Consider the following 25,093-nt stretch of genomic DNA (forward strand, 5'->3'; position numbering starts at 1 on the left):
CTCTGAACTCCACTTTCTTCATATTAAAGTAGTCTAATTGAATTTGTCTGCAGAGTGATGAATTACACAAGTGCCGTATAATGACAAAGTATGAAAGTTAAAAACCCAAATTTATGCAGGAGGCTTCTGATCTCACCATGACAGAAGCTGCAAAGTCTGGAAGTCACTGCGCGCAGGATGACGGAACAAACGGTGGAACAAATTACCTTGAGATGACAAAGAAAGACAAAGGAGCCATAACTCATAAATCATGACAGAGTCTATGATCTTAAAAAAAGAGTAAAAAAAACAACTGGTTAGAAAAGATCTTTAGTTTGAATGGGAGATGAAGCATTGCAGGATTTCACTGGATTTAATCCCCTCCTGCTAATTAAACACCATGTTGCCCTTCAAAGTACAACTCATTTACATTAAATTTACATATGTGAATTTTAATCACATTCACCTCATTAGTGAATTTGCGGATGTATCTGTCATTTAAAGGAAGCAAGGCAATACACTGTGTTTGTGTGTGATGCGTGTCGTCATCCTGTCTGCATATGATAGTGCATCTGTTTAACCCGGCTTCCATCTGTTGTTTCTCTCTCTCTCTCTCTCTCTGTGGCTCTACCTTGGAGGGCACAGTCTCATCTTGAACTCCTGTGTGAAATTTTAGGTGCACTTCTATTTCCTCTGTTAATTCAGTTGACATTATACTTTTTATGGTGCGAATTTCACTCGCTCTACATCATGCATCCCAACTTTCGTACAGATCCGAGCAACCGTTGTGACATGTAAGTGTTCGTGACCTTTGGCGCCCTCTATTGTCCCATTTTGTGCCAAATTCGGAAGAGAGAGTGTGGCTGACCTTCCAAAGGAGTCCGTAAAGTCAGGCTCAAACTGTAGGAGGAGGACCTGAAATGCAGGCAGCTGAATGGTCACTGTCCTTTTCCTGCGCGGTGTCAGTCACTTAATGCTGCTTTTCTGCTGCTGAGACAGGTCATAATACAGCCTGCCCTTCAGTCAACACCAAGGATGAATGGACTTTATTGAAGGGACCACCTGGTGTGTATTAGTGTGTGATGCTGGTTGGAGGGCGGTGTAAACCTGAAAATGGACGAAAAAAACCAAAACAAAACAGGGATGTTAAATATAAATAGATGAGAGTGAGATGGGCAGTGAATCAGTCCAGAGTCCAGTCACGATTCCTTTCTATAAATCCTTTATTCAATATCTTTGTTTTCTGTGTGTATACAATGGATTGGACACAAACTGTACAGTGCAGACAAACTGTTTGCATAATATGTACGTAAAGGTAACTGTACATTTACTGACAGACAGAGAAATCTCCTTTTAAAGTTAGCACCAGTCACGGTTTGCTTTTGGCTCATAGCTGGCACGGTTTGCACGAGTGGGATGCGACAGGTCCCCCCCCCTACACTTTTAAAGTGCCACCCATCCAGTGAAGTATTATATAGTATGACTAACCTGCACATACCTCTAACTTCCTGAGCTCTAATCCATCATTGTTAAAAGAAGAAGCAAAGACTATCGAGCAATTGCTTGTTGCTGTGTTTTTGTTTTTGTAATTTTCCAATTTTCTTGCTCTAAGCCTCCAGAATGACGCACTGGTGCTCCGCTTTCCACGCAACACACGCTTCGGTGTAACAACGTTAGCGATGTGAAGTCATTTTGATTCATTCTTCCTTTGCTCCATAATTGCAGTGATGGATTATGTTTTAAGAACAACATGTCTTTGTAAGTTGTTTTCTGTTGCCCCAGGGAAGCAAATGTATAAGATCTGAGTGTGTAAATGAAACAAATGTGGAGAGACACTGTAGCATCTGCGGCAGCGACAAACCAGAGAGAGAAACGAGCCAGAGGCAAAGTTTTACTGGTGCTAGGCTGTAAATGTTTGTTTTGTTTTGATAACACATTTCCTACATTACCACATGCATTAGCCCCCCGCCATCTTTCCTCTTTTGAAAAACCATGCAACAAGTGGGAAACAGTCCAAGGAGGAGGAGGAGGAGGAGGTGGTGGTGGTGGTAGAAGAGAAAAGAGGAGGTGGGAGTAAGTTCTCTGGCTGCATGATTACAAAACGAGCAGAGAGCGAAAGCTAGCATAGTTACAGTGAACAGAAGATTGTGGATCAAAGGATAATTGAAAAGTAAAATAGGATGAAGAGTGTGTGTGTGTGTGTGTGTGTGTGTGGGATGAGAGTGTTCAGAGAAAGAAACAGCTGGGAGCAGAGCGGGTTTACTGTCTCGTTTCAGATTCAGATGTAATAAGGCAGTCTTTTGTAAGAGGAATAAAGTGGAACGGGGTAAAAAAAAAAAAAGAAACGACAAAGAAAACCTGAGGGAGACGAGCTACATCATGAGTACAGTGCTAACCATTACATGTCTCTAAAGTGCACCTGCTCGGCGGTGCTCAGGTCACAAAGGCCTTTTTTGTCCTATTAGGCCTGGTCCATTTTTCTGTCGTCTGATTTCAGAGCTACAGTTCACGCAGGACAGAGTAAGATGGCTACGTGTGTACCTGCCGTGAAAACATAAGTGGTACTTGTATGTGGAAATTAGAAGTGAGCCGTGATTGCTTGCTCCTAATTAAATCAGCCGCTCTCTTCCTGTGCAAGGGCCCGCTGTTACATATCTCATAATTGTAGCCTTGCTACCTGGCTAACCACCAGTGGAGGGAAATCTCTCAGGAGACGCTGACAATAATTGCGCCGCCGTTATTTGAACCAGGAACTGTGATTACAAGCCTGGAAACACTATTGTAGCAATGTCTTTGGTCAGTAGCCAGGAAACCAGACCACCCCCCCCCCCCCCCCCCCCCCCCCCCCTGGCCTCAACTGTAATTAATTCTCGAGCATGCAGCACAGATCTTCAGTAGCTGCTTTCACAGGATTTGAACCCTTCTGCTAACCTAACAAGCCGGGCCTCTGCGAGCTGAGGAAGATTTGGTTCCTATTCCTCTGCCACCAGTGTCGGACAAATTAGCTGCTTGATAATCATTAAGGGGAAAGCAGTCGCCACCCTGGAGTCCTTGTTACCCATTGTATCTGGAAATAGTTGCTCAGCCAAGCACAAAAACATCCTCCATCCTCCATACTGTCGTTAAAGCTGCCTCTCGGAAAGCTTCTGCTTGGACGCAGGCGCTCGAGACAACACAGGGTTCATTAACAAATGAAAGGGAAGTTTACAGACCTGATTGTCAGGGTTCATTTTTTTTTACCTTTTTTTTTTTTTTTTGTTAGTTAACACAACAAACAGTCGATAAATGTTACATCCACATTTCTTTGACGTGAGACAAGTACAACACTGCTCAAAAGACGTCTTCTTCTTCTTCTTCTTCACCACCACTGTCCCACTTTGCTCTTTAAGTAACATCAGACAGGAGCTGAAGCTATAAACGCCTGTGAGAATCTGGAAATCTTGTGTAAACGCTGCTGAAATCCAGGAAGGCTGAGCGTTTAGCGAGAATCTCCAGCCGCTACCCTGGATCTCGCTCACATCTTGAGCTCGGCTGGGGATGAGAGGCACTCACACACAGTAGCTAGTACTATCCAGCAAAATATAACACTTCCTGATGAACCAACAGCAGCAACACATTTTCACTTTTGGTGACACAGAAAAATGCTGAACTCTGATCTCATTTTTTTTTTTTTTTTTTGTTTTTTCACATTAATAAACAGCTCTTTTGTAATCGCTATGGTCTCAAATGGTTTCTCTCAAAAAATCAGTGTTGAAAGGCCAAGAGATGACACCAGCATGAGCGCATTAGACAGGACAGGTTTGTGTGATGTAAGCCGGTCAGCTACACATATTCCGAGGCGAGCAACGGCTAACGAGATCAGAGGAGAGAAAAATGTGAGGAGAGGAATCTGAGAAATGCCAATTAGAGACGCTGTGAGCTGTCTAGTATTTTTCACAGCGCCTGGATCCTCGGTGCCGCACAGCAGGACAACATTTAACACATCAGAGTGGCTCCAGTGCAGCGTTTCACCTGCGACACAGAGACACATGCGGTACCTGTCACCGAGGCCGACCTGGGCTGGTGCTTGTTTGATGTCAGAGCGCTTGTGAGTTTTAATCTTACAGCCTCGATTTTTTTTGTTTTTTTTTTATTTAATTTCTGCCGTCGTCAGTGGAGGTCATTCATCTTCAGCAAATGAGACAGTGTTTCAGAGATCTCATTGAAATGCAAAGAGGTTATTTTGCCCCCCAAAAAATTGGGACTCAAAGCAAGAGATGCACAGTTTCTCTGTGCATACTGTCTCCTCCATTGTCCCTGACACTAATATGAAGTGTGGGATCACAGTATTAATATCTCCTCCACCTACTGGTGTAACTTTTTGATGAGTTAATCGGCATCTGGACTAGAAAAGGACGAGTAAACAGAAAGCCGAGGTGTCGAACAGGATTCAGGTCCAGAACAGATTGGTGCCGTGTTGACTGTCACAGTGAGAGCACGAAGAATGGGAATCTGTTTGGTTTAATTTCATTTGATTTTCCGCCTTGTAGCTTCACGTTTCACACAAAGCCGTATTTCGGTGTTTTGATTTGATGACAGCTTTATGTAACACTGTAATCAATGTGTGCTATTTGTTTTTTTTTTGTGGTTTTCTACAGAAACCACATTTCTAATACTTTTTTAAGTAACCTAAACTGATTATAGGCCATTGTGCAGACTAGTTTAAAGCCACTATGTGAGGACAGCATTATTCAAATCACTGTCCGAGGTCCTGCAGAAAAAACAAAACTTAAATGAATTTAAAACAAAAGTCAGATCCATTTAGACCCGAGAATAATTCGGCTCAGGCCGAGCAGAACCTCATATAGTGACAACAGCAGCGTGACGACCACGCAGCCACAGTCAAACAGTGTAAAACTACAGGTCATTTTCCCAGCACTTCACAGTTCTCACATTTTACACCCGTGATGATTGTGCTTGAGACCACAGCCGATACAAGAGTGTCACACATATTGACCCACAGGCCTGAGACCAGTGGTGGAAAATACCCACTTCAGTGCTGAGCTGAAGGACAGTCTGAGGCACCTGTACTTTACTCAAGTATTTTTATACCTCAGAGGGAAACCGTTTACTTTTTACTTTGCTATATTTATCTGGAAGTTGTATTTACTAATTATTTTTCAGTTCAGGATATGAAAAAATAAGCTTGTAAAATGTATGTTAAAGACTTAACCACTGGTTCCCTTTATTATCTATAAATTAACACCAAATTGTAACCTCGCACCTTGGCTCAACAAGGTCACATTTTTTCTTTCCTCCTGGTAATCATGCTACGACCCCTCAGACTGATCATGTGACTCTTTGGAGGGGCCCACCCCATAGATTTGGAACCAGTGGAATAGACACTGAATAAAGTAGTTAAAACTACTTCACCTCAACCAGCTACAACACGAAAATGATTCAGTTTTAAAATCTAATAATGTCATATATGATAATGTATCAGTGGAGTACGTATTTTTACTTATGAGTATATTTAGCTGATAATAGTTTTGTCCCTTTGCTAAAGTAGGATTTTAAATGAAGGATGTTCTTTACTAATGGAGTGACTTTACACTGTGGTTTAGTACTTTTACTCTTATAAATACTTCTTCCACCACTGCCTGAGACTTGCAACAATGCAACAGGACCTAACCCGACCTGATTAGACTGGGTCTTGGCTCCTAGGAACTAAGTGGACCAGTGAAAACCTCCGGTACCAGATCTGTGTGTCTACCACACTGTATAATAAAGTCAGAAATATTCAAAACCTACACATAGTGGCTTTAAAACCATTTACCCTGTTAACTATTACCCTCATTCCTACCTTTCATTTCAAGTACTTGGCAAGGGAACAGAAATTAAAAGTACCACCATGTTCTGACCCTTCTTTAGGTCTGATGAACCTCCGACCATAATCTCTGCTTCTCCATGTAAACACTGACTGCTACCATGCTGCTCAGACGCCAGCACGCCTCCCGCACTTTCCGTGTTGCTACAAACAGGGAACTTGTGAAAATTCTGCTTTCAGCTACACACTAATTTGAGCAACTCGATGCCGATGCCCCCCCTCCTCCCCCCACCCTCCCTTCTCCTGAGCTACACTTGTGTCAGCGACGTGGAAACCACAGCAATCATAAAGGGAAATTTAAAAAAATGTTTAAAAAACTCAGACAAAGAGGTAGAAACTAAAATCTGTTGTGTGTCTGTACAACAATGTCGCTGGATAATCACTAGTGCTTTGTGTGCAGATTAATAAAGCACATAAATAGATAATAAAGAAATACTGAAAAGACAAACATGCTCTAAGCTATGTGGTCTCAAGTAAGATCTCTCTTGTTAGAACGGATATAGAGTATATGATTAAATTAGAGACTGGTCAATGGTGTGTTCACCTTGTATGTTCATTCATTCATTGAAAATTGTAAGCTTAGTGCAGACTGTCCAACGCCGAATCTTAACTGACGGATGACTAAGCATCCTCTGAGTCATCAGTGTTTGGTGCTCTAAGTGCCTGATGTTTGCTGATGTTTTTAATCTGGTTTTTTATTTACTCAAAGATCAAATCCAAGTGATCGATTTTGGGTGGGAGCTGTGTGTTTGTGTGTGTGTGTCTGTAGCCACTAGCGTGCAAGCATACCTGGCAACGGAAAACAGGAAGGAAAAAAAGGGGCCTCATTCTTACAGATTGTCACAGAAAAATACCGGTGAGACGACTTTTTTTTTTTTTTTTTTTCAGTTTTTCTGTTTGTGTTGTTGATACTTTGAAGAAGTCATTTTGTCTCCAGTATGAGGGCATGCCACTGTCCCTGCTCCAAAATATCTGGCTGGCACTGGCCCGTCTTCTTCCTCCTCTTCCCCCGCCGCCACCACCAGCCGCAGCGCTCTGTCCCTCTGGCCCCCGGCCCCACAACACCTGATCCGTCCAATAGGGAGAGAGGTGAGGCGGGACGTGCGGCCCCACTGCTGACCAGTCAGAACTTGAGCTGTTTGTTTTGTTACCTTTTTGTTGTAGATTTGTTATTTGAGAGCGCAGCAGTGGGGCGATGTCTCTGGCTTTTCCTGGCCTCTGCTCGGCCAGAGGTGGGAGAAAAAGGGGGGCGGGGTTATGTCTCCTCCTTGTCGGGTTTGCTGACTGGTTTGCCGCCATTCATGACCACCGGTTCGCTGGTTGTGCTTTTGGAAGGCGGGCCCCCGGCGAGTTTGGGCACCGCCTCCCCTACATCGTGCAATGAAGGCTCTCGGTACATCGCAACTGGAGGAGAGGAGGGAGAAAAGAGGACAAAGGGGAAATTAGTTGAAAACAATATATAAATAAAACCCCAGTTTGTGGGAAAACATGAACGTACAGTATTTAAATTACCTTCTATAGGTTTAGGCAGGAAGTGTGCAGCTGGTTTGGTCTTTTTGACCCTGTTACCCTTCATGGCCTGCCCCTCTTTATTGAGGCCCAGAAACCAGGCCCGGCCTGACTCCTTCTGTCTGTAGAGCATAGAGCTGTAGATCACATAGTAGTTCTCAAACACCGACTCCTTAAACTTACACTCAGCTGTAAACAGTTCCTGAGGAGAGAGACACACACACACACACAGAAATATGGGTCAATAATTTCAATTTAAACTCTTTCTGTTGTCATTTTAAAGTTTGTTGTTAAACTGTAACACATGTTATATGTTTATGCAAAAAAAACAACCAGATTACCCAGCGATTTTCTTTAAGTATAAAGAATCCCAGTTATTGGTTTGACAATTAAATGATACATCAGCTTGGGTTACGAGGAAAAAGAAAGATTAAAAAAAAAACAATGAACAGAGCCTGTGAGGAGAAACAGAGCTATATGCTATTTACATTGAGTGATTGTCAAATTAGAGCCATTCTTGATTTATATATTAACCACTTTCTCCAGCCTTTAGTTTAACTTTCTTCCTTCATTTTTAGTCTAAATGTGAGATTCTCCATCACCTGGAAACTATACAAGATCGAGGGATTACATAATTCAAAACCTTCACATAAAGATATACAGTATTTTTATCTGACTTGAAGTGAAGCAGTGATGTTGTATTGGCCTCAGAAATCCATGTTTCGTTCAAGTTGACCCATTAAACCTGTATAACTGGAGCAATTTCTCTGCTCCGACGTGTGATATAAAAAATAATGGAACCATATTGACCGGCCACAGACAGGGAGGAGCGGCTCCACTCGGACTGGATGATGTGTTCCCCTGACCCGTGTCACTCTGACACCCTGACACTCCGCTCTCTCTGTATGCACATGAATAACAAACCGGATAAAAAAGCAGGTTGATTCTGGTGACACAAAGCCCAAAAGATAGCACCTTCCCGCCCACATCTGCTCTACTGTTGCGTGTCAAAGCTCCAGCGCCTCCAGCGGAGCATATTTCAGCACAGAAACAAGGTGTTATTCTTACTGGGAGGAAAACGGTCTCTCCCTGGTGTCCGCTTTCACTACTGGGTCACAGCAAGCACAAAAGGCAGCCTGACATAAAACATTCTTCTTCTGGGGAGGTCAGACAGTCTGAGAAGTCAGACTCCAGCTTCAGTTGCATCTAAAAGCTGAGGTCAATGATATGTAATGTAAAGTGTTTTCTTATATGATGTGAAGTCAGCATGAAATCACTCCTGGATGGCAGGCGCTCTCATTAGGGCTGCAACTTAATGATTATTTTCATTATAAATTCAACAAGAAAAGAAAATATTTAGCATTTCCATAGTATCATAGTAGTTGTTGATTTTCTGTCTAAAGGGGGAACATTTTTAGGTTTTAGACGTCAGCGATCCAGATCCCTACAGCTTCCCTTTTACAGTGACTGCAATACATTATTATTTTCTCTTAATATATAATAAGTTACATTAAACTTTAATAAGCCTTGTGGGGAATTGGATTATTTTTCAGCCATTAGACCAAAAGACAAGTTAAAGTAACGACTTTGTATCTGGATTGAACAAATATGAATGTAACATGAATGAAATATACTGTATATACTTTGTCTCTGATTGCTGGTTTTCAAACCGTGTGGCCTGTTGTCACCTTATAAAGTTGTTATGGCAAACATGGCGGCCAACAGTTCCACATCCAGCAGACGTGGAGCAACATTCAACCTGATGATTTGGATTTGGATGCTTCTGTGTGCTCGACAAGTCTGAGTTGAATATTCACTTTTCTTTTAGCTCTGGTTTGAGCCTCATCGGGTCATCTCGAGCTGCCGGATGCTGCGTTTTCCTCACTATCTGGTCTCTGACTTTGACAGGCACCGTCAGACTGTTTCTGGTTGCTGCCTGAAAACCAAAACAATGAGCTAAAAGAGGCTAAAAGGACCCGTGTAGCTGAGCTGGTGATAAATCTCTGAGAGGCGGTCACTATGAGCAGCACCTTTCCCATCACACATACTCAATGATCTCATTTTCAGTAGAAACATATTGATTAATGCAGCTGTAACTAACCCTGTAATGTTGTAATCACAGCATTTCTTTTACTCCCTTCTTCCTGTCTTGGGGCAACATGTTTATCAAACAGATTTCATAAAGGAACCCTCCTAATCTTCCAGCATACAATAACATACACATTTTCTCATTGAGACATCTGCTGAGGAAATGAAAAGCACTAGGGTTAATAAACTAGCCCTCATACGGCTGAGGAGGCTCCTGCCAACCCAAACAATCACCCCCAAGGTCCCCAGACCCCAGACTGGGAAGTGTTTGTCTAGACCGTCTCTTATTGGTTGTTGAGGGCCTCATGCCAGAGCCACAGACACATTGTCATTCAGCTCAGGTCTGTCGGTCCGAGTCTCATAGCAACATGAGGAAGAGAGGCGACACTGTAGCCGTGGCAACCAACCAGCGCTGAGAGGGAGGGGTCAGTGTGTGTGTGTGTGTGTGTGTGTGTGTGTGTGTGTGTGTGTGTGTGTGTGTGTGTGTGTGTGTGTGTGTGAAGGGGAGCTGCAAGAGCGAGAGAGAAATACACACACACACGCACACACAAACACTTGCACTGGTTATTTAACATAATGTGCTATATCTAATGCTCTACCACATCCACTCCTGCTAACATAGGAAGACACTTAATAAAGGTGGAGCTGGGTGGCACCGATACGCAGCTGCGAGGGATCAGACATTAGCACACACACACACACACACACACAAACACACACTTGTGGCTCTAGGGGATGAATGGAGGGAGGTGCAGGAAGGCTTGCTGGGATATGAAATGTGACTAAATGATTGGTTGGCAACAAAACAAGACAGGTGATAATGAATGAATGCTCTATTTATTGGCAGTGTCAGCGACACAAACAAACACGCCACCGCAAATCAAATTTTCCCCTTTGGTAACCATGGCTTTGATTTGTATTAACAGCCCAGCTCTTCTCTGTAGCTTCATATTTTTCATCCCTGGATTAAATTAATTTATAATGCATATATTTAGTCTTGACCTGGACCCCGGATTCATTATTCATTTGTTAAGGAGGATGATCTTTGCTGGTGTGCAGAGGCCAGTGCCAGACACTTATTAATGTTGGTCAGCGAGGTCATGCATCATTTAACGCTGATTTTAAAATAAAAGATGCTGGAGGTCTCGTCTGAAGCAGCAACGTTCATTCCCGAGTGAAATCAGAGAGAAAGAGTGAACTCGCAGCCTTACAGGTGAGTCATTTTAACAATGCTCCCTGCCCCGATGTGATTCTGTCGTCATTTCCAAGTAGCTACGTTCACAAGCTGCCCACAGAAAGAAGACAGGGAGAAGGAATGAATGAAAGAATTGGAGGGCGGGGTGGAGAGGGGTTGGAAATTGGGACATGAAGGAGAGGAGAGAGAATAAATCACCCAGTGAGGAGGACGATGCCTCCTGATTGGAAAAACAGCAGGGGATTCTCTCTCTCTCTCTCTCTCTCTCTTTCCCTTCTCTTATCTTTGCGTTTCTCTCATCGCTCTTCTTCTTCTTTTTTTTTTCTCGCTCTGTCATTTCTCTGTGCTGTGCAGAGATTTAGTGGAAGCGAACACGCTGCACACATGCATGCACATCGCTTGTCTTTTGAGCCACGCACGCATACACACGGACGTGCATGCTAGGCTGAATGGCCGCTGTTTGTCAGACAGCTATAATCAGACGGACAAGAGCCCATTAACTTGTTAAATATCCAGCTCCAAAACAGACTAAATTGATACAGGCAGCACTTTGTCCCTCATCCATTGAAGACCTAAAAATAAGGAAACTCAAAAACACAGCGGGAAAAGCAATCTCAACTCTTGGCACAACACACGGCTGCACTAAGAACAAAACTTGGCAACTAGCTGCTGAGCGCTGCCACAGCCTGACTGCTGGCCGCTGGGAGCTTCCCAGTAGAAGCACACTCACAGTACAACAATATCCTATTGTGAATAATAACTGTTCCAGGGTATTCTACTGTCTTTGTAATCTAGCAAAGCCTTTAATCCACAGTTAATCAGGACCTCGTCTTGATAAAGGGAGGTGGATTAGTGGCATCAAATATACTGTGAAGGAGGTCAGAGTTCAGGCTGGTCACCCGGTGACCGGGGCCACAGGTTCTCCCCCTTTAAGATCTGACTCCACAGACTCACAGGCTGAAGACAGACACAACAGGAAACCCCAAGGTCAGCCTGGACTACTTGTGTTTTCTTCTGCACATTTCTGTTGTTGATAATGAGGAGCAGAATGGAGAAAGCTCAGTAATCACCTGTTCAATAACACACATCTGACAAAGCCGTCAGCACCGTCCTGCTTGTTGCAACGGACCCTCAATCACAGCGAATGAAAAAAAAGCACCATTACTTCCTGAAGTCAAACCTTTCAATATCTGCCATGTATGAATTAAAAGAAAAAAATGTAAACACCATGACTTTGAGGTGTGTGATTAAATATAACTGATGTTGTTCTAGTGAAATCTGATGCTCGGCTATAAATCAGTCCCTGTAGAGGAACTAAGTTTGATTTAGTGGAGGTGCTATAATCCCAAAAGATCCTGACAAATCCTCACAACCAGTCATTTGTTTCTGCATCCAAAACCACCCCAGTGAGTGTTTTGTGATCTATCACCAGGTCGGCAGTTTTTGCCACTGCCTTCCCAACTCTCGATGTAAACATGTTTTTCTTCTCAGGGCAGATTTAAATTTCCCTTGGTTTGTGAAGGAGCCAGTTTCCTGATGCTTGGCTGCCAGCCACAGTCTCTATGACATTTATCTCACTTCCTTTTGGTGAAAAATCCTGAAATGATGTAAATCTTTGCTGCAGCTTTAAAGCTTCAGATCTGCAATATCCAAATACTTGTATCTTATAAGGCTGAAATCAATACAACAAATTGATATTTAATAAAATCAACTATGTCAGACAAACTTCTTCAGCTCATATTTTAATGACTATTTGCTTTGAATCTTTAATCCAAACTAAGCTAAAAACCACTTTTATTTTTGGTTAAAACTACATAAAAGTGTGTTTAATTATTGAAAATGACAACTTTGCAGTTTTATTATTCATAAATACGGAGAGGTGGCGTTCAGATTTATTCCCCCTCATCTCGAAGGGGGGTGCAGTCACTCTACTCGTAACATTACTTATAGCGACGAAGCTCGAGGAGGTTGTTTTTCATCCCAGTGTGTGTGTGTGTGTGTTTGTTCGCGCGTGTCTGTTTGTGTGCGCCACTCAGCGAGTGGGTGTGTTTGTTTCCAACACCAGTTATTATCACAGCACTAATTACCCAGGGGAATTGTGGGTAAACAAATCATTCTAAAGAAAAGGGGCTCGGAGAGAAGAAGAAGGAGGAGGAGGAGGAGTGGAAAGAAAAGTGTTGGAACATGAAAACAAAAGAGTGAGGAGCGCGGTTAGAGAGGCGACATGAAAGGATGCGTCCTCCAGCCCAGACACACTCCATCCGACTGTGATCACAGTCGCTCTCGGCGTGACAGGAAGCGCCACGGTGCTCCTCAACCACCTCAGACCATGTGCACCTGATCCAATCACACTGTAACTGGATCAGGTGTGTTACAGCTGCAGCAACGACTCGCAGCGCAGGTACACTTCAAGGACACACAACTCGTGGATCGCATTAGGAGAGCACTTAGATAACTTTTATTAATTCCACTTTATGCATATACGACAGCACCTCCACCTGTTGCCAGACACACAATGAGTTAGTGATAAAATGGAAGGAATGAGATAGTTGTGTAGTTTTATATTAAAGAGGTGATTATGTCTTTGAGTTTGGGGTTTTGTGTAGATTTCAGCATCAGTTGTGTTAGTAAAGCAGCTCGATGAGTGTTTGAGCTGCTAAACAAAAGGTGCTGATTGTGATTTGTTGTAGGAAGGTGGAGGAAAGGCCACACAGTGTGTTATCACCCCGAGTCACAATCTGTGGGCTTATTTGTATTTGAGTTTATTTTTGTTTTTAATTTGATTTTTAATATATTTAGTTTCATTTCTGCAAGTTGTTGTGCCACAGGGCATCCTTGGGCACGGAGGAAGGGGGGGAGTCAATTTTTTTTATGGTAAGCTCATGTTTTCCTCAGGCCAGGCAGAACAGCTGAAACACCAGTGGACCATAGTTTGGTCCAAATGTTCAGAGCTGTCGGTCCTGTGGTACTTCAGTGCCATGATTCAGAGTGCGGCATCTCTGCTCCACAGCTCACCAGTAACTAATTCATTCTCTAGCCACCAGAAAACATTTGTGTGTGTCTGTGTGTGTGTGTGTGTGTGTCATGACTCACATGGCTAACATTTATTCTCTCTGCCACTCCTGTTCCTTCTCATCTCTCTGGATGTAGACATCACAGGACTCGCTCTGTCTGAGTGCTGTACCGACTGTGTTATGAATGGAAGCGCACGCCTACGTACACAGACGTGAGCCACACACACACACACACACACACACACACACACACACACACACACACACACACACACACATATAGCACACACACCCCTGTGCTTGTTGTAAGAAAACATGATGCAGCTCAGAAAATGAGGGGTAGAGAGGGTGAAAAGGAAAAAGGCTGAACGAATATATAACTATATTTTTATCATGTTACTTTATAATCTTACCACCATATGTATGTGCGAGATTTCTGCTGGTGAATGTCTTTGAATACTGTCTTTTTTTGTGCGATTTTATTGCTCATCTTATTCATCTCCCACTAGACTTCATTTCAGCACCAGGAGCTGTCCACAGTGATGATTTATACTGTGAGATTTCTCAAACTAACGCGCTAAAGCAGAGGGAAATAGTTTTAATGGAGGGCTAGATTTGACTGCAGGCTATTTGCCGACCCCTGCAGTACTGAGAGATGTGTCTGTGACCTGGACGTAAAGGGAAGGAGGCAGAAAGAGGAGATGAAGCATCGGCAAACAAACACGAGTAGCAACAAGAGGACAAAAGAGACGGATTGAGGGTGGACTTGAATTGATGGTGTTTGGGCTCCCAGGGCCTCTCCAGCAGACAGACCGGGGCTCTAACAGTCTGACTCAGAGGAGCTGGCATGAAGGAATACATTTCCATTTCTAATCTTGGCTGGTGGACTGTCAGCACTATTCACATTTCAAAAACAAGCAGATTTTAGGGGACCACTGCCGTGCACGAGCCTCAGTCATGATCTCAACACATCTCATGGTGCACAGACGGTTTTAACTCATCACAGCCACAAAAAGGACGTGAGTGAAGCCCTCAGACGTCTCTTTGAAGAATAACAACTGTTACTGTTGACAGGAAGGCATTTTAGGTTATTCTATTCCTAACATAATATTGTATCACCTTATTCGTCTGGCAGGAGTGGGAGTAGCAGTAGTTTGTGTGTGTGTGTGTGTGTGTGTGTCTGTGTGTGTGTGTGTTACAGGAAACAGGCAACACTTCTACTGAAAAAGTCAATTTTCTCTTTCACCTCTCAGCTGACATCCTGACAGCTACACCTATCCACTCCCACACACACACGACATGCTAACGTGTGTATTACGCATACTTTTGTAACACATTCTCGTCACTCACACACACACACACACACACACACACACACACACACACACACACACACACACACACACACAGTCCCAAACTCATCAGCACTTTTTTTTTTTTTTTTCTCCCACTTTCCCCAGCATGCTCCATAATTATCACATAGCAGCTCATTGCACACTGTGCCATCTGTTGGCTGCACGCACACGCACAGACCCACACGCGTGCACGCACCACCACGTACATGCACAACCACACACTGCCAGATGCTTTGGATCTGGGATTAATAAGACAGTCCTACCATGTATAACTAAGTTTGCAGCATATCATTAACAATTTGCAATAAGAGGATAAAGAATCTCATTAAGAGCAGAGAAGCAAATTTAGGAACAAGCTCAGACTGAACAGCTCTGAGAACGAACTGCACAAGGAAACAGGTCGATATCACTATTAAAGCAGTCACAGAATGATCTTGACAGCAATAAGTTGGTATAATGATAAAAGTAGTTTCTCAAGTGTGAGGATTTACAGTTCTTCATATTTAATATTGTTGATTTTGTTTGGATTTTCAAGCACTTTGAAAGCATCACCTTGAGCTTTGGAGAAATAAAAGCTATGTCATTTTTTGCTCTTTTACAACTACATGATTCATACATTGAGTTATCAATAACTATAAACTATTTAAGATCAGTGTGTCACAGTTTTTTTTAAGATTGACTCAGAGATGAAAAAGCAATGACAGCTCAAACTGAGGATTTAGTTCTGAGATGGAAGCCGCAGGTTTAGACATTTGTCTCGGGTCTTGAATGCAGAACATAGGGAGTGAAGTCACGTGAAGCCCTCTGGCAGTGTGATATCCACAACTAACAAAAATGAATGCTGTGACGTTTATTATTTTCTGTCTACCAGTGACAGAACACTTGAATTGCACTGTGCTGCACACAATCATATTTGTCCATTAGGCAACAGAACCCACCACCAAAAATATGACACATTTACTCTGTAAAAACACCTCTTCATGCAGCCTGTGTTCAGCACATCGTGTTCTGAGCAAGAGCAAGATACAGCTACAATGAGATGTAACAACACCTGCTATCCAGCATCCCCAGCATCTCCAATTGATAACAACTGCACCACGTTTCAGTGGAGTTACAGGAAGTAGGATCTGATTTGTGTCAACTTCCGGACACAATAACTGACCTGGATGAAAGATAATCCAACCTGAGGCCCAGTAAATCAGCTGCTGAGCCTGAACAGAGCAGTTACAAAAAACACATAAGGGTGAACGTCAGCGCTGTGGTTCAGCCCAGGATAAAACAAAACTCCTAATGTTTAATGAGAATCTCTTCGGGCACAGTCGCACCATCTTTACTGCACACTGCACCTGCCAGGACCTTTGCAGCAGCCAATTAAACATCAAACGTGGTGATGAATTAGACCTGCTGTATGTAATTTATATATTTGTTATCACGTAGCTGCCTGCACATCAGTCACAAAGCTGGAACACGATCAAACATCCACACTTTTCCCTCTGCGCAGCTTTAGAGGGGATTTCTACTGTGTGTGTGTGTGTGTGTGTGTGTGTGTGTGTGTGTAGGGGGGGAACTCCCCCTCTTCAGTTATTTACAGGCAGCCCTCATGCATCTGTGACTTTCAGTGACAGACTGAGAAAGCCCAGCAGAGCAGCACAGATCTCCTTTCTTTCTCTTCCCGATTATGCCTCTCCCTCCCTCTCATCCCTTTTGTCTTCCTCTCCATCTTTTCCCTTTTCCGTGTCCTGCTTTCTCTCCACCTCTTTCTTCTTCTGTCTATTATCTTTTACTCCTTGTTTCAGTCTTTTCCCTCCTCTGTCTTCAACCCTTTTCTTCCTTCGACTTCATTGTTTTTTTACATCTGCCTACAACATTTTTCCTCCTTCTTTTCCATTATTTTTTCATTTTCTGCCCTTGTTTCTCTCCATCTCCTCCTCCCTTTATCTTTTCCTCCTCTGGCTACCTTCCTTTCTTTCTTCAGTCTTCGTCATTTTTTTCTCTTCTCTCCTTCTGCTTTCCTCTTACCTCACCATCTTTAACCATTGTCTACAACTTCTTCTCTCTCCATCCTCCAACCTTTTTTTTTCCTGCTTTCCTTTCCATCCTTTTTTCCTCCTCTGTCTGGGTCCAATTTCTTCCTTCCTCTGCGTCGTTTTTCATCCTCTGTACACAACCTTTTCACTCCCCTCACATCTTTCTCCTCTCATTCCCTCCATGTCCTCGTTCTTCCTCACCTCCTTTGTTTTGCCTCCCACCCCGGTCTATCCTTTCTTCTCCCCCTTTTTCATGATTTGTCCTGGCCTCACCTTTATTCTCCTCAACTCTCTCTTTCATTTCCCTCCTTTTCATCTCTTCTCCTCTCCTCTCCCCTCCCACCCATTTTCTATCCCGCCATCCCCTCTCTGTATCTTCTCCACCCATCACCTCCTTTCCCCTCCTCTCTGGCTCCTGTCATCTCCACCCCAAAAAAAAAAAAAAAAAAAAAAAAAAGGAAGGGGAGGAGAGAGGGATGATAGAAGAGACATCGGAGGAAGAGTGTGAACTCTCTCTGAAGAGTCAGCGTGGAAATAATTCATATTCAGATCTCCTCGCGGTCGGTCGCTGCTCCTCCTCCCCTCCACTCCACCTTCACCACAACCTCCTTCTACTCATGTCTTCCATATTCTTCTGTCTTCTCTGTCTGAATCTTTTATGCTGAACGCTTCTGGACACTATAGCCAACAGTTAACAACTAATCAAGTAACTAATACTTACTTACTGCATACGTGTCCATAATCTGACAAATACCTTTCACTAGAATCCATTAAAAGCAATTCATCTCTGCTTTTTCCCACCTCCCTCTCTCTGTCTAATGAACCTGTCTCCACTCTTTTGTTCATCTAAACCTCAAAGCTTACGTCTTTCACATTGTCCTCTCACATAAAAAAAAGCTTTTTGTGTTATTATTATGCGCCGCTTGCTCTAACTCTGTATTCTCGTCTCAATCAAAAACTCAGCCAGGCTTTTCATAAGAACCACAAAGAAACTTCGTATCGCTTTTACTCGGCCAAGGCTCCCAGTTCACTTTTGAAATGATTTTAAACATGTATCAGTTGCTACTTCTTTGGAACAACATACATGATGATCTGATCAAAATCTCCTTTAAATTGAATGGTATCATTTAGAGAAAGGTTTGTTTGTGACTGCAGGTGACGTGTTTACAAGGAGCTGAAATCAAGGCCATAATAGGCAGGTTAATAAAATAATCCCCATTGTTTTCACACCTTACTAACTATGCCTGTTTTCCAAAGTATTTTTGAAAGCACAGGTGGTTACAAATTGAAACATGCAGAAACTTCACTTCTTTCATCATAGTTAAACAAAGTGAACAGACTTTCTTCCCCACGTTTGTCCTCGCTCCTGCAGATGAAACAAAAGCAGAGATCTGATGATATTTTTCTGTTTGTCTCTTATTGAAAAGATCAAAACCAAACACCTGGGACCTGGATGAACAACACACGTTTTGCAGTGAAGTCTCACAGTTTTCTGAAATCTAATTGTCTTATTGTGAGCCCCCCCCCCCCGGCAAGACTCGCCACCGCACAATAAAAAGAAAAGACCGACGAGAATGACACACGGCTTCAGTCGAGCTCCACAACGGCAGCGATGAACACAACAGCTGTGACATGTCGGACATGTCAAAAGACTTGTGTAATGTGTGTGTGTGTATGTGTGTGTGTGTGTGTGTGTGTGTGTGTGTGTGTGCTCACCGAGGAGTAGAGGTGACCCTCTCCATTCATGGCGATGTAGAGGCCAGTCTTCACCGATTGGATGGCCACGACTCTCAGACCCACAGGAATTAAGTTAAACAGAGCTGAGGACGAAAAAACAGACAAACCGAGTTTATGTTTGTGTGTCTCCTGTGTGTGTGGGTGTGGGTGTGTGTGTGTGTGTGTGTGTGTGTGTGTGTGTGACGTTCGTCTGCTGCTCAGTCACTGAGGTGAAGTAGCAGCTCATCATCACAGTGACCAAGCTGTACAATAGAAATTAATATTTAGTTATCAAACATTAACTGGAATGAATTCGGAGTTTAAATTACTGCAGTGAAGTAAAAGTAAAAGAGACATGTACAGTGCAGATCCTGACACTAATATCACCTGTGATGGAAAATATTCTCTCGTCCATTTCATTAGCATCTAACTTCCTCTCTTTATTTCTGTCAGTGATGGCGCTCACGGCGTCGACATCCGTGGTCATATATGAGACCGAAACGAGCAATTTACAGCGTGTTTGTCCAAAAACGTTTTAAGAGGTTTAAGGTAAGAAAATTAAAATGTTCTCCAGTGAAGCCCATTGCATATTTTGTATATTTTTACCAAAATTTTGTTCATGACATTTTCATATCAGGCTGTTCTTGTGTCTCTTTTTCTCGGCTCGCTCAGGTCAGTGTTATTTGAAGAAGGGCAGTCAGTGATGGTAAAGGGACAGACCACTGATCACATCCTCATAGCCTCGGGCAGGTATTTTAAAAGCCACTGCTGGTGTCACTGCTGTTTTTGTCCATGATCCCTCACTGTATTTTATTTTTTAGATTTATTCCCGTTATAAGATATGAACCGGCTCTCTGGAGGAGGTATTTTGAGGCCACATTCGTAAAAAGTCAAGCTTCCACATTAGCAGCTGATTGAGAGACTGGACCAGGGGAATCGTGTAATGAATGTTGGAGTTTACAAGCAGAGGGCACCTCTCGCCATGTTGTTTTTGATGTTATCATATTCTTCTCTCTTTAAAAATGTTTAGCATTTTCATTAAGAGAAATAAGGTTTATAACTAAGCAGCACTGGGGAAACGACTCTTACAAGCCTGTGATGTGTTCTTGTATCAGCTCCTCTCTGACGCGAAGATGTGAAAATGATCATGTGAATTCCTGGCCGTGATTTGTCGCGACCTCTCGGGGGTAGAGACATTCTCCGGCCTCATGCTGAGGTCAATTGGAGCGACCCCTCTTTAACCTGCGTGCCTCTTATCATCGCACAGTTATTGATTAGCCTGCTGACAGCACATGGTCGAGCTGTGGTGACAGAAACAATGTCAAACTAAATTCAAGGTGAAGCTGGCCTCTCTCCGTGCATCCAGCATATTCACAAAAATTCAGGCGTTACGGTTCAATCCTGTGATGGTGAACGTACATTATTTAAGGTAACCATGGTAACTATCTTGTCTTTTTAACCCTGGTGGTGTCCAGCTTTATTTTTCTGTCTTTTTAAGGAAACAGTTTCTCCATTTTTTTCAGTCTTCACTTATAGATTTTTTGAGATATTAACATTTCCTGTGTGATTCATTCCTCTTTAAGTTTACCAGAGCATTTCCAGTAGTTGTTGGCTGATCTACCTGCCCCTTGTTTTTTTTTTTTTAATTGCTTCAGTATTTCTTATCTCCAGCTTTCTATTGTATTGTGTGCATCTTGAGATGCGCTCTTTGTCTGATTTCAGGGATGTTTTCATCAATTATTGATACTGTAATTTTCCTCAGGTGTTCGTGACCTGACTCCTTCCTCGACTGGCTGTGGCTGCAGCATATAGATGTTGTTGTTTCACACTGAGAGTTTTGATGCCTGACTGTGAAATATCCAGCTCTGAGATTTCTGCCTCCACAGCAGCGTGTCTCTAAAACAACGTCCCAGATCCTCTGGATAATCCACAGACCTCGCTGTCAATAACTTCTGTTGGAATATTTTGTCAGTCTCATGCTTTTGAGATTTTGTCAAATAATGAGCATATTAGCTTGCATGGCTAATTTCAATGCTTGACTCTGATTGAATTGCCTGCATGTTGTTGTCCTCTCCAGCAAGAGATGAGCTGAGCTGAACTGATGAATGAATGATACCAAACATGGTGGAGCTGTCGTGATAGGTTGAATCGAATTCTGTTTATTTCATGAAGCCAGTGCAACACTTTAAAGGGCGTTGATTAGAGAGGTGTGGGCTGAAGCCGTGCTTATTCTGTTTTGAACATACTTTATTGACACTGTTACAGTCTGACAAGCTGATCGACATTTAACAACAGCAGTTTATATTTTAGGATGCTCCATTATGCAAAAGGAAATGTACACATATTATTGTGTAATTAAGATGTTATGAACTCGAACACAGCAATGACCTGTAATGGAGGCCGTGGCAGTGGATGTGCTATTTAGGACCAAAAGCCCTGCTGGTTTTCTCTCTAATCAAAGCTGATTACACCTGGTTATCAGCGTCCTCAGTAATCACGGTTGCATAGATGTCGTTGCTAAATCTCTCTGAACAACCTGCATTTACAGAGTTCAGGGTTGAGCAGGAGAAATGCATCAAAAGTGCACCTGCAAGTAATCATCCATGATAAATATCACACTTTCTAAACCACTATCAGGCTCGTGCACAGGCTTCATTAACCTGAAGATATGCACCCAGCTGATTAGAGATGGTAACAACTGCTCTCTTGAATGCTGCAGGAAATGTCACTGGTGTCTGCTGAACATGGCTCAGCCGCACAAACTGAAGCCTGGCAACAAGTGCGAGCCGCAGTAAATTCAGTTTGATCCGCACGCCGAGCCGTGGCAGAAAAATCGTCTTTAAAAAAATGCCGACGTGAGGACATGTGCCAAAAACTGATGTGAAGACATAAATAAATAAATCGTAGTAAACAAGTGGGACGATGCTGCAGCGGGCGCTTGGCAGAGAGCGACCGGCTCAGCCAGAGTGGAGAGGACACTTTGGACCGGGGAGATGCCTGCTGTAGTTATTACCCATTAGCATTTGATTTTCTCCCGGAGCGGCACATTAGAATATTGCAAAAGCAACATTTATCAATAAGCCATCCATCTGCAGCTCCTCCCTGAAGGCTGTGTCGGGTGCAGAGGTCCAATAAACACGGCCTTCAAAATTAAAATCCTCTGAGCAGCCACTTGTCGCTTTCAGTGGAACAGTTGGTGTGCTCTCTGAAAACACACTGCCTGCACAGCATGAAGTGTCCCAAACAGAGCCATTATCAAAACGCTATTACTGTCTTCTTGCTGCCTTTTTATGGCTGCGTACACTGAGAACCTCAATCAAAACCAACATTAACAATTTCATTAATATCAATATTCCTGAATGGTAGGTGGCATAGCCGTGCAATATGTCTGTAACTGCTTTGGAAATTGATCGATAATGTACATTTCTCGTACCAAGCGCAAGTCATGGTTGGAAGACAATACGAGGTGCAATACTTTGATGTTGGGGATCTGAGTTTAGGCACAAGAAGCACTTATTTGCTGTTGTAAATTAGTAGTGTATATAAAGCGCTTTAACCAGGGTCACCTTAGGAAAACATACGGTACATTTACCAGCTCTTGGCGTCTTAACTATCAAATTTACTACAACATAACCATACCAGCTTGTGTATGGAGTCTCTCAGCATGTGTGTTTGAGGTGTTTACTCACAGGAGTTGGTGCTGTCGTCTTTGGTCCCGTCCAGACTTCCATCCTGGCCCATCTGGAGATAGAAGCCCTGTCTGCAGAACAACCTGGTCACTATGCCCTTCAGCTGTGGTTCTACACAACACAGACCAAGAGAGAGCGAGAAGAGTAGTTGAAGAGAATTTGCCTTCAAATCGGGACATGCTACACGTCAAAGCTTTGCATGAGGGTCTCCAGCCTCAGCAGAAGGATTTATATATGATTTATTGTACAAATGCATTCTCCTGAATTCAATTTGTCCACACACACACACACACAGACACGCACCGAGAGGACACACTGGAGACACAAAACAGTTTGGCATTAAAGAATTAAAATGTGGCCACATGTAACCTGCTGCATCCCGAGGGATTTCCTCTGGAGAGACTAGTCAAGCACATCCAATCCATTACAGGATTCTTGGACTAATCCTTCCTTCGCCGTCATTGTTCCACTTGAATAACGTTGATAAATTATTTCTGAACCTTTTGATAGCAAAGAGCAGCCTTATGGTGGCTTCGAAGCAGCCACATCCTGTTTACTATTTATCTGTTTACCAGTATGTTGCTTTATAGGATTCCCTTTACCAAAGCGTAGATAAATGTGTGGCTCTTTCATCCAAAGCAGCTTATCTATAATATAAAGGCAGACACGACTCCACTGAACTCAAAAATACATGGATGCATTGGATTTTGATAAATCAACAATGCTTGATTTCTATAATCACCGATCTAATATCGCAAACAGAGGAGAATGATTGTCATGGAAATGATTGTAAAGCAGGTGCTCCCCCGGCTGTTTCATATCGCCACAGTCACTTTTGCCTCTCGCTGTTCGGTTCTTGCGTCTTGCAATCGAACAAGAAACGACTAAAAGTGCAGCTGCTCAGAGAGAAAGAAGCGATAAAGGAGATGGGAGGGAGCGGAGGGACTGAGTCATAGGAAGACTTTGGACAAAACAAAGTCTGACTAGACCTGGGTGAGGTGATATAATGGTAGAGCATCCTCGGCAGGTACAGACAGGCTTTTTTCCATCCTATCATCGTCACTCTGATCACCTGTTCTGCTGCAGAAAGCACACAAACACACACACACACACACTGATGTTGGTTGGCTGCTGGTTGGTGTCACCGATTATCTAATAAGGCTCCTCACACACACACACACACACACACACACTTACATGTGACCACACCCATTTGCACATCAGTGACTTCGCCTCCGTCGGTGCAGCTATGAGCAGGATGTAAGGGGGGGAATCCCCTTTGAACATCTGTGTGTGTGTGTGTGTGTGTGTGTGTGTGTGTGTGTGTGTGTGTGTGTGTGTGTGTGTGTGTGTGTGTGTGTGCAGGAGACAGTGAAAGTGTAAAGGTATACCCTTATGGATAGAGACGGAAAAAAAAGCCAAGGCTGACCCAGTTTATGAAGAGTATGAGTGTGTGAAAAAGAGAGAGAGAGAGAGAGAGAGGCAGGGGTGTTTTCCATCTTTGTGAAGGATCCATCTTGTGCAGCAGGAGGGAAGAGGAGCCGTGAAGCTTGTAACCAGCTCTCTGACAAAATTCCCTGCATGCCACTCAGCGTGTGGCGTGGCGTGGCCGTGGCGTGGAGCCGTCAATAATAAACCTTCGTTAGATTAGAAAGACAGATATTTAATCTCCTGGCAGGGATTGCCCTCCACTGTAGGAACATACATGTGTCCACACGGTACTTCCTGTAAATACAGAACAGCACAGTCTCTATTTTCATGCATTTAGTAAAAAAAAAAAAAAAAAAAAAAAATCATTCCAGCTGACATCTGTGGCATTTCTTGCCGCTTCATGATTGAGAATAACAGTTCACCTGCCCACAGACATCACAACACAGCCACATTTCAGCGTCTCCGTCCTCGTTTGTGTGACGCACGGTCTGAGGAAGCTGCTGCAAAACGTTATCTATCGTCTCATATCTTCATCTGTGTTCATTTATGAAAATATCTGTCTGGATTTTCAAAACCTTTCTGAATTAGACCCTCACAGTCTGGCTATGCATTTGTATGTCTGTCTGTCTGCTGGCTTAAAAACCCCTGTGTGATATGGATATATTACAGCAGGTGCATTTCAATGGTGTTATATGAATACCTCTCCTCGAAAATTTCATGGCCATGCCGTTTTATTTTAAAAGCATTAGAAAGCTTTGTAGAGAACATTTCCATTTCTCTAAGTAAGTTATGCTTTGAGATCTTGATATGATATTCAGACTACCTTTAGTTTTCGTCTTAAACAGTAGATCATTTATACAGTAAGAGGCAACATCTATTTTTTATATTCTCTATTATCTGTTTAATGTGTGAGGCCTAGATGATAAACCAAATATTTCTAATTAGTAAAAGCATAACAACCTCAATTTACACAAGCACTTTGTCTGAATTCTTTATAATTATTTTGAGAGTAGCTACAATAAATAATCAATCACATCTAAGCAGAGATTTAACCAGCCAATCAACTGAGTCTAATCCAGAATCTTGAACCAGTCATTAGTCATGTAATTAATTAGGACAAGAGGAAGTGAGCCAGCACGTGAAAACAAATTTAAAGCATTAATGTATTTTAAAAAATAGTACAATTAAATTTATTTTTCTTGATGTGATTTATGATACAGAGAG

At 42.8% G+C, this 25,093-nt stretch overlaps 1 protein-coding gene across 4 annotated transcripts in view; it reads right to left on the reverse strand.

Moving 5' to 3' along the window:
- Positions 1-1,178: 1,178 nt before the first annotated feature.
- The window catches only part of LOC139609774 (fibroblast growth factor 14-like), a 48,909-nt gene continuing 24,994 nt past the window's right edge, over positions 1,179-25,093 (reverse strand). For 2 of the 4 annotated variants that reach the window (XM_071464741.1, XM_071464743.1), the window contains exons 2-5: positions 22,439-22,549; positions 18,750-18,853; positions 7,358-7,556; positions 1,179-7,249 (exon numbers count right to left, since the gene is read on the reverse strand). In XM_071464741.1, coding sequence (XP_071320842.1) covers positions 7,101-7,249; positions 7,358-7,556; positions 18,750-18,853; positions 22,439-22,549 — 563 coding nt within the window. In that variant the 3' untranslated portion in view covers positions 1,179-7,100. The other 2 variants (XR_011685352.1, XM_071464742.1) reach the window with 2 other exon arrangements.

Source organism: Trachinotus anak, unplaced genomic scaffold, assembly GCF_046630095.1.
Source record: "Trachinotus anak isolate AG129_WGS33_773 ecotype Australia unplaced genomic scaffold, CSIRO_AGI_Tana_v1 ptg000026l, whole genome shotgun sequence".
In the NCBI taxonomy this organism is placed as follows: domain Eukaryota; kingdom Metazoa; phylum Chordata; class Actinopteri; order Carangiformes; family Carangidae; genus Trachinotus; species Trachinotus anak.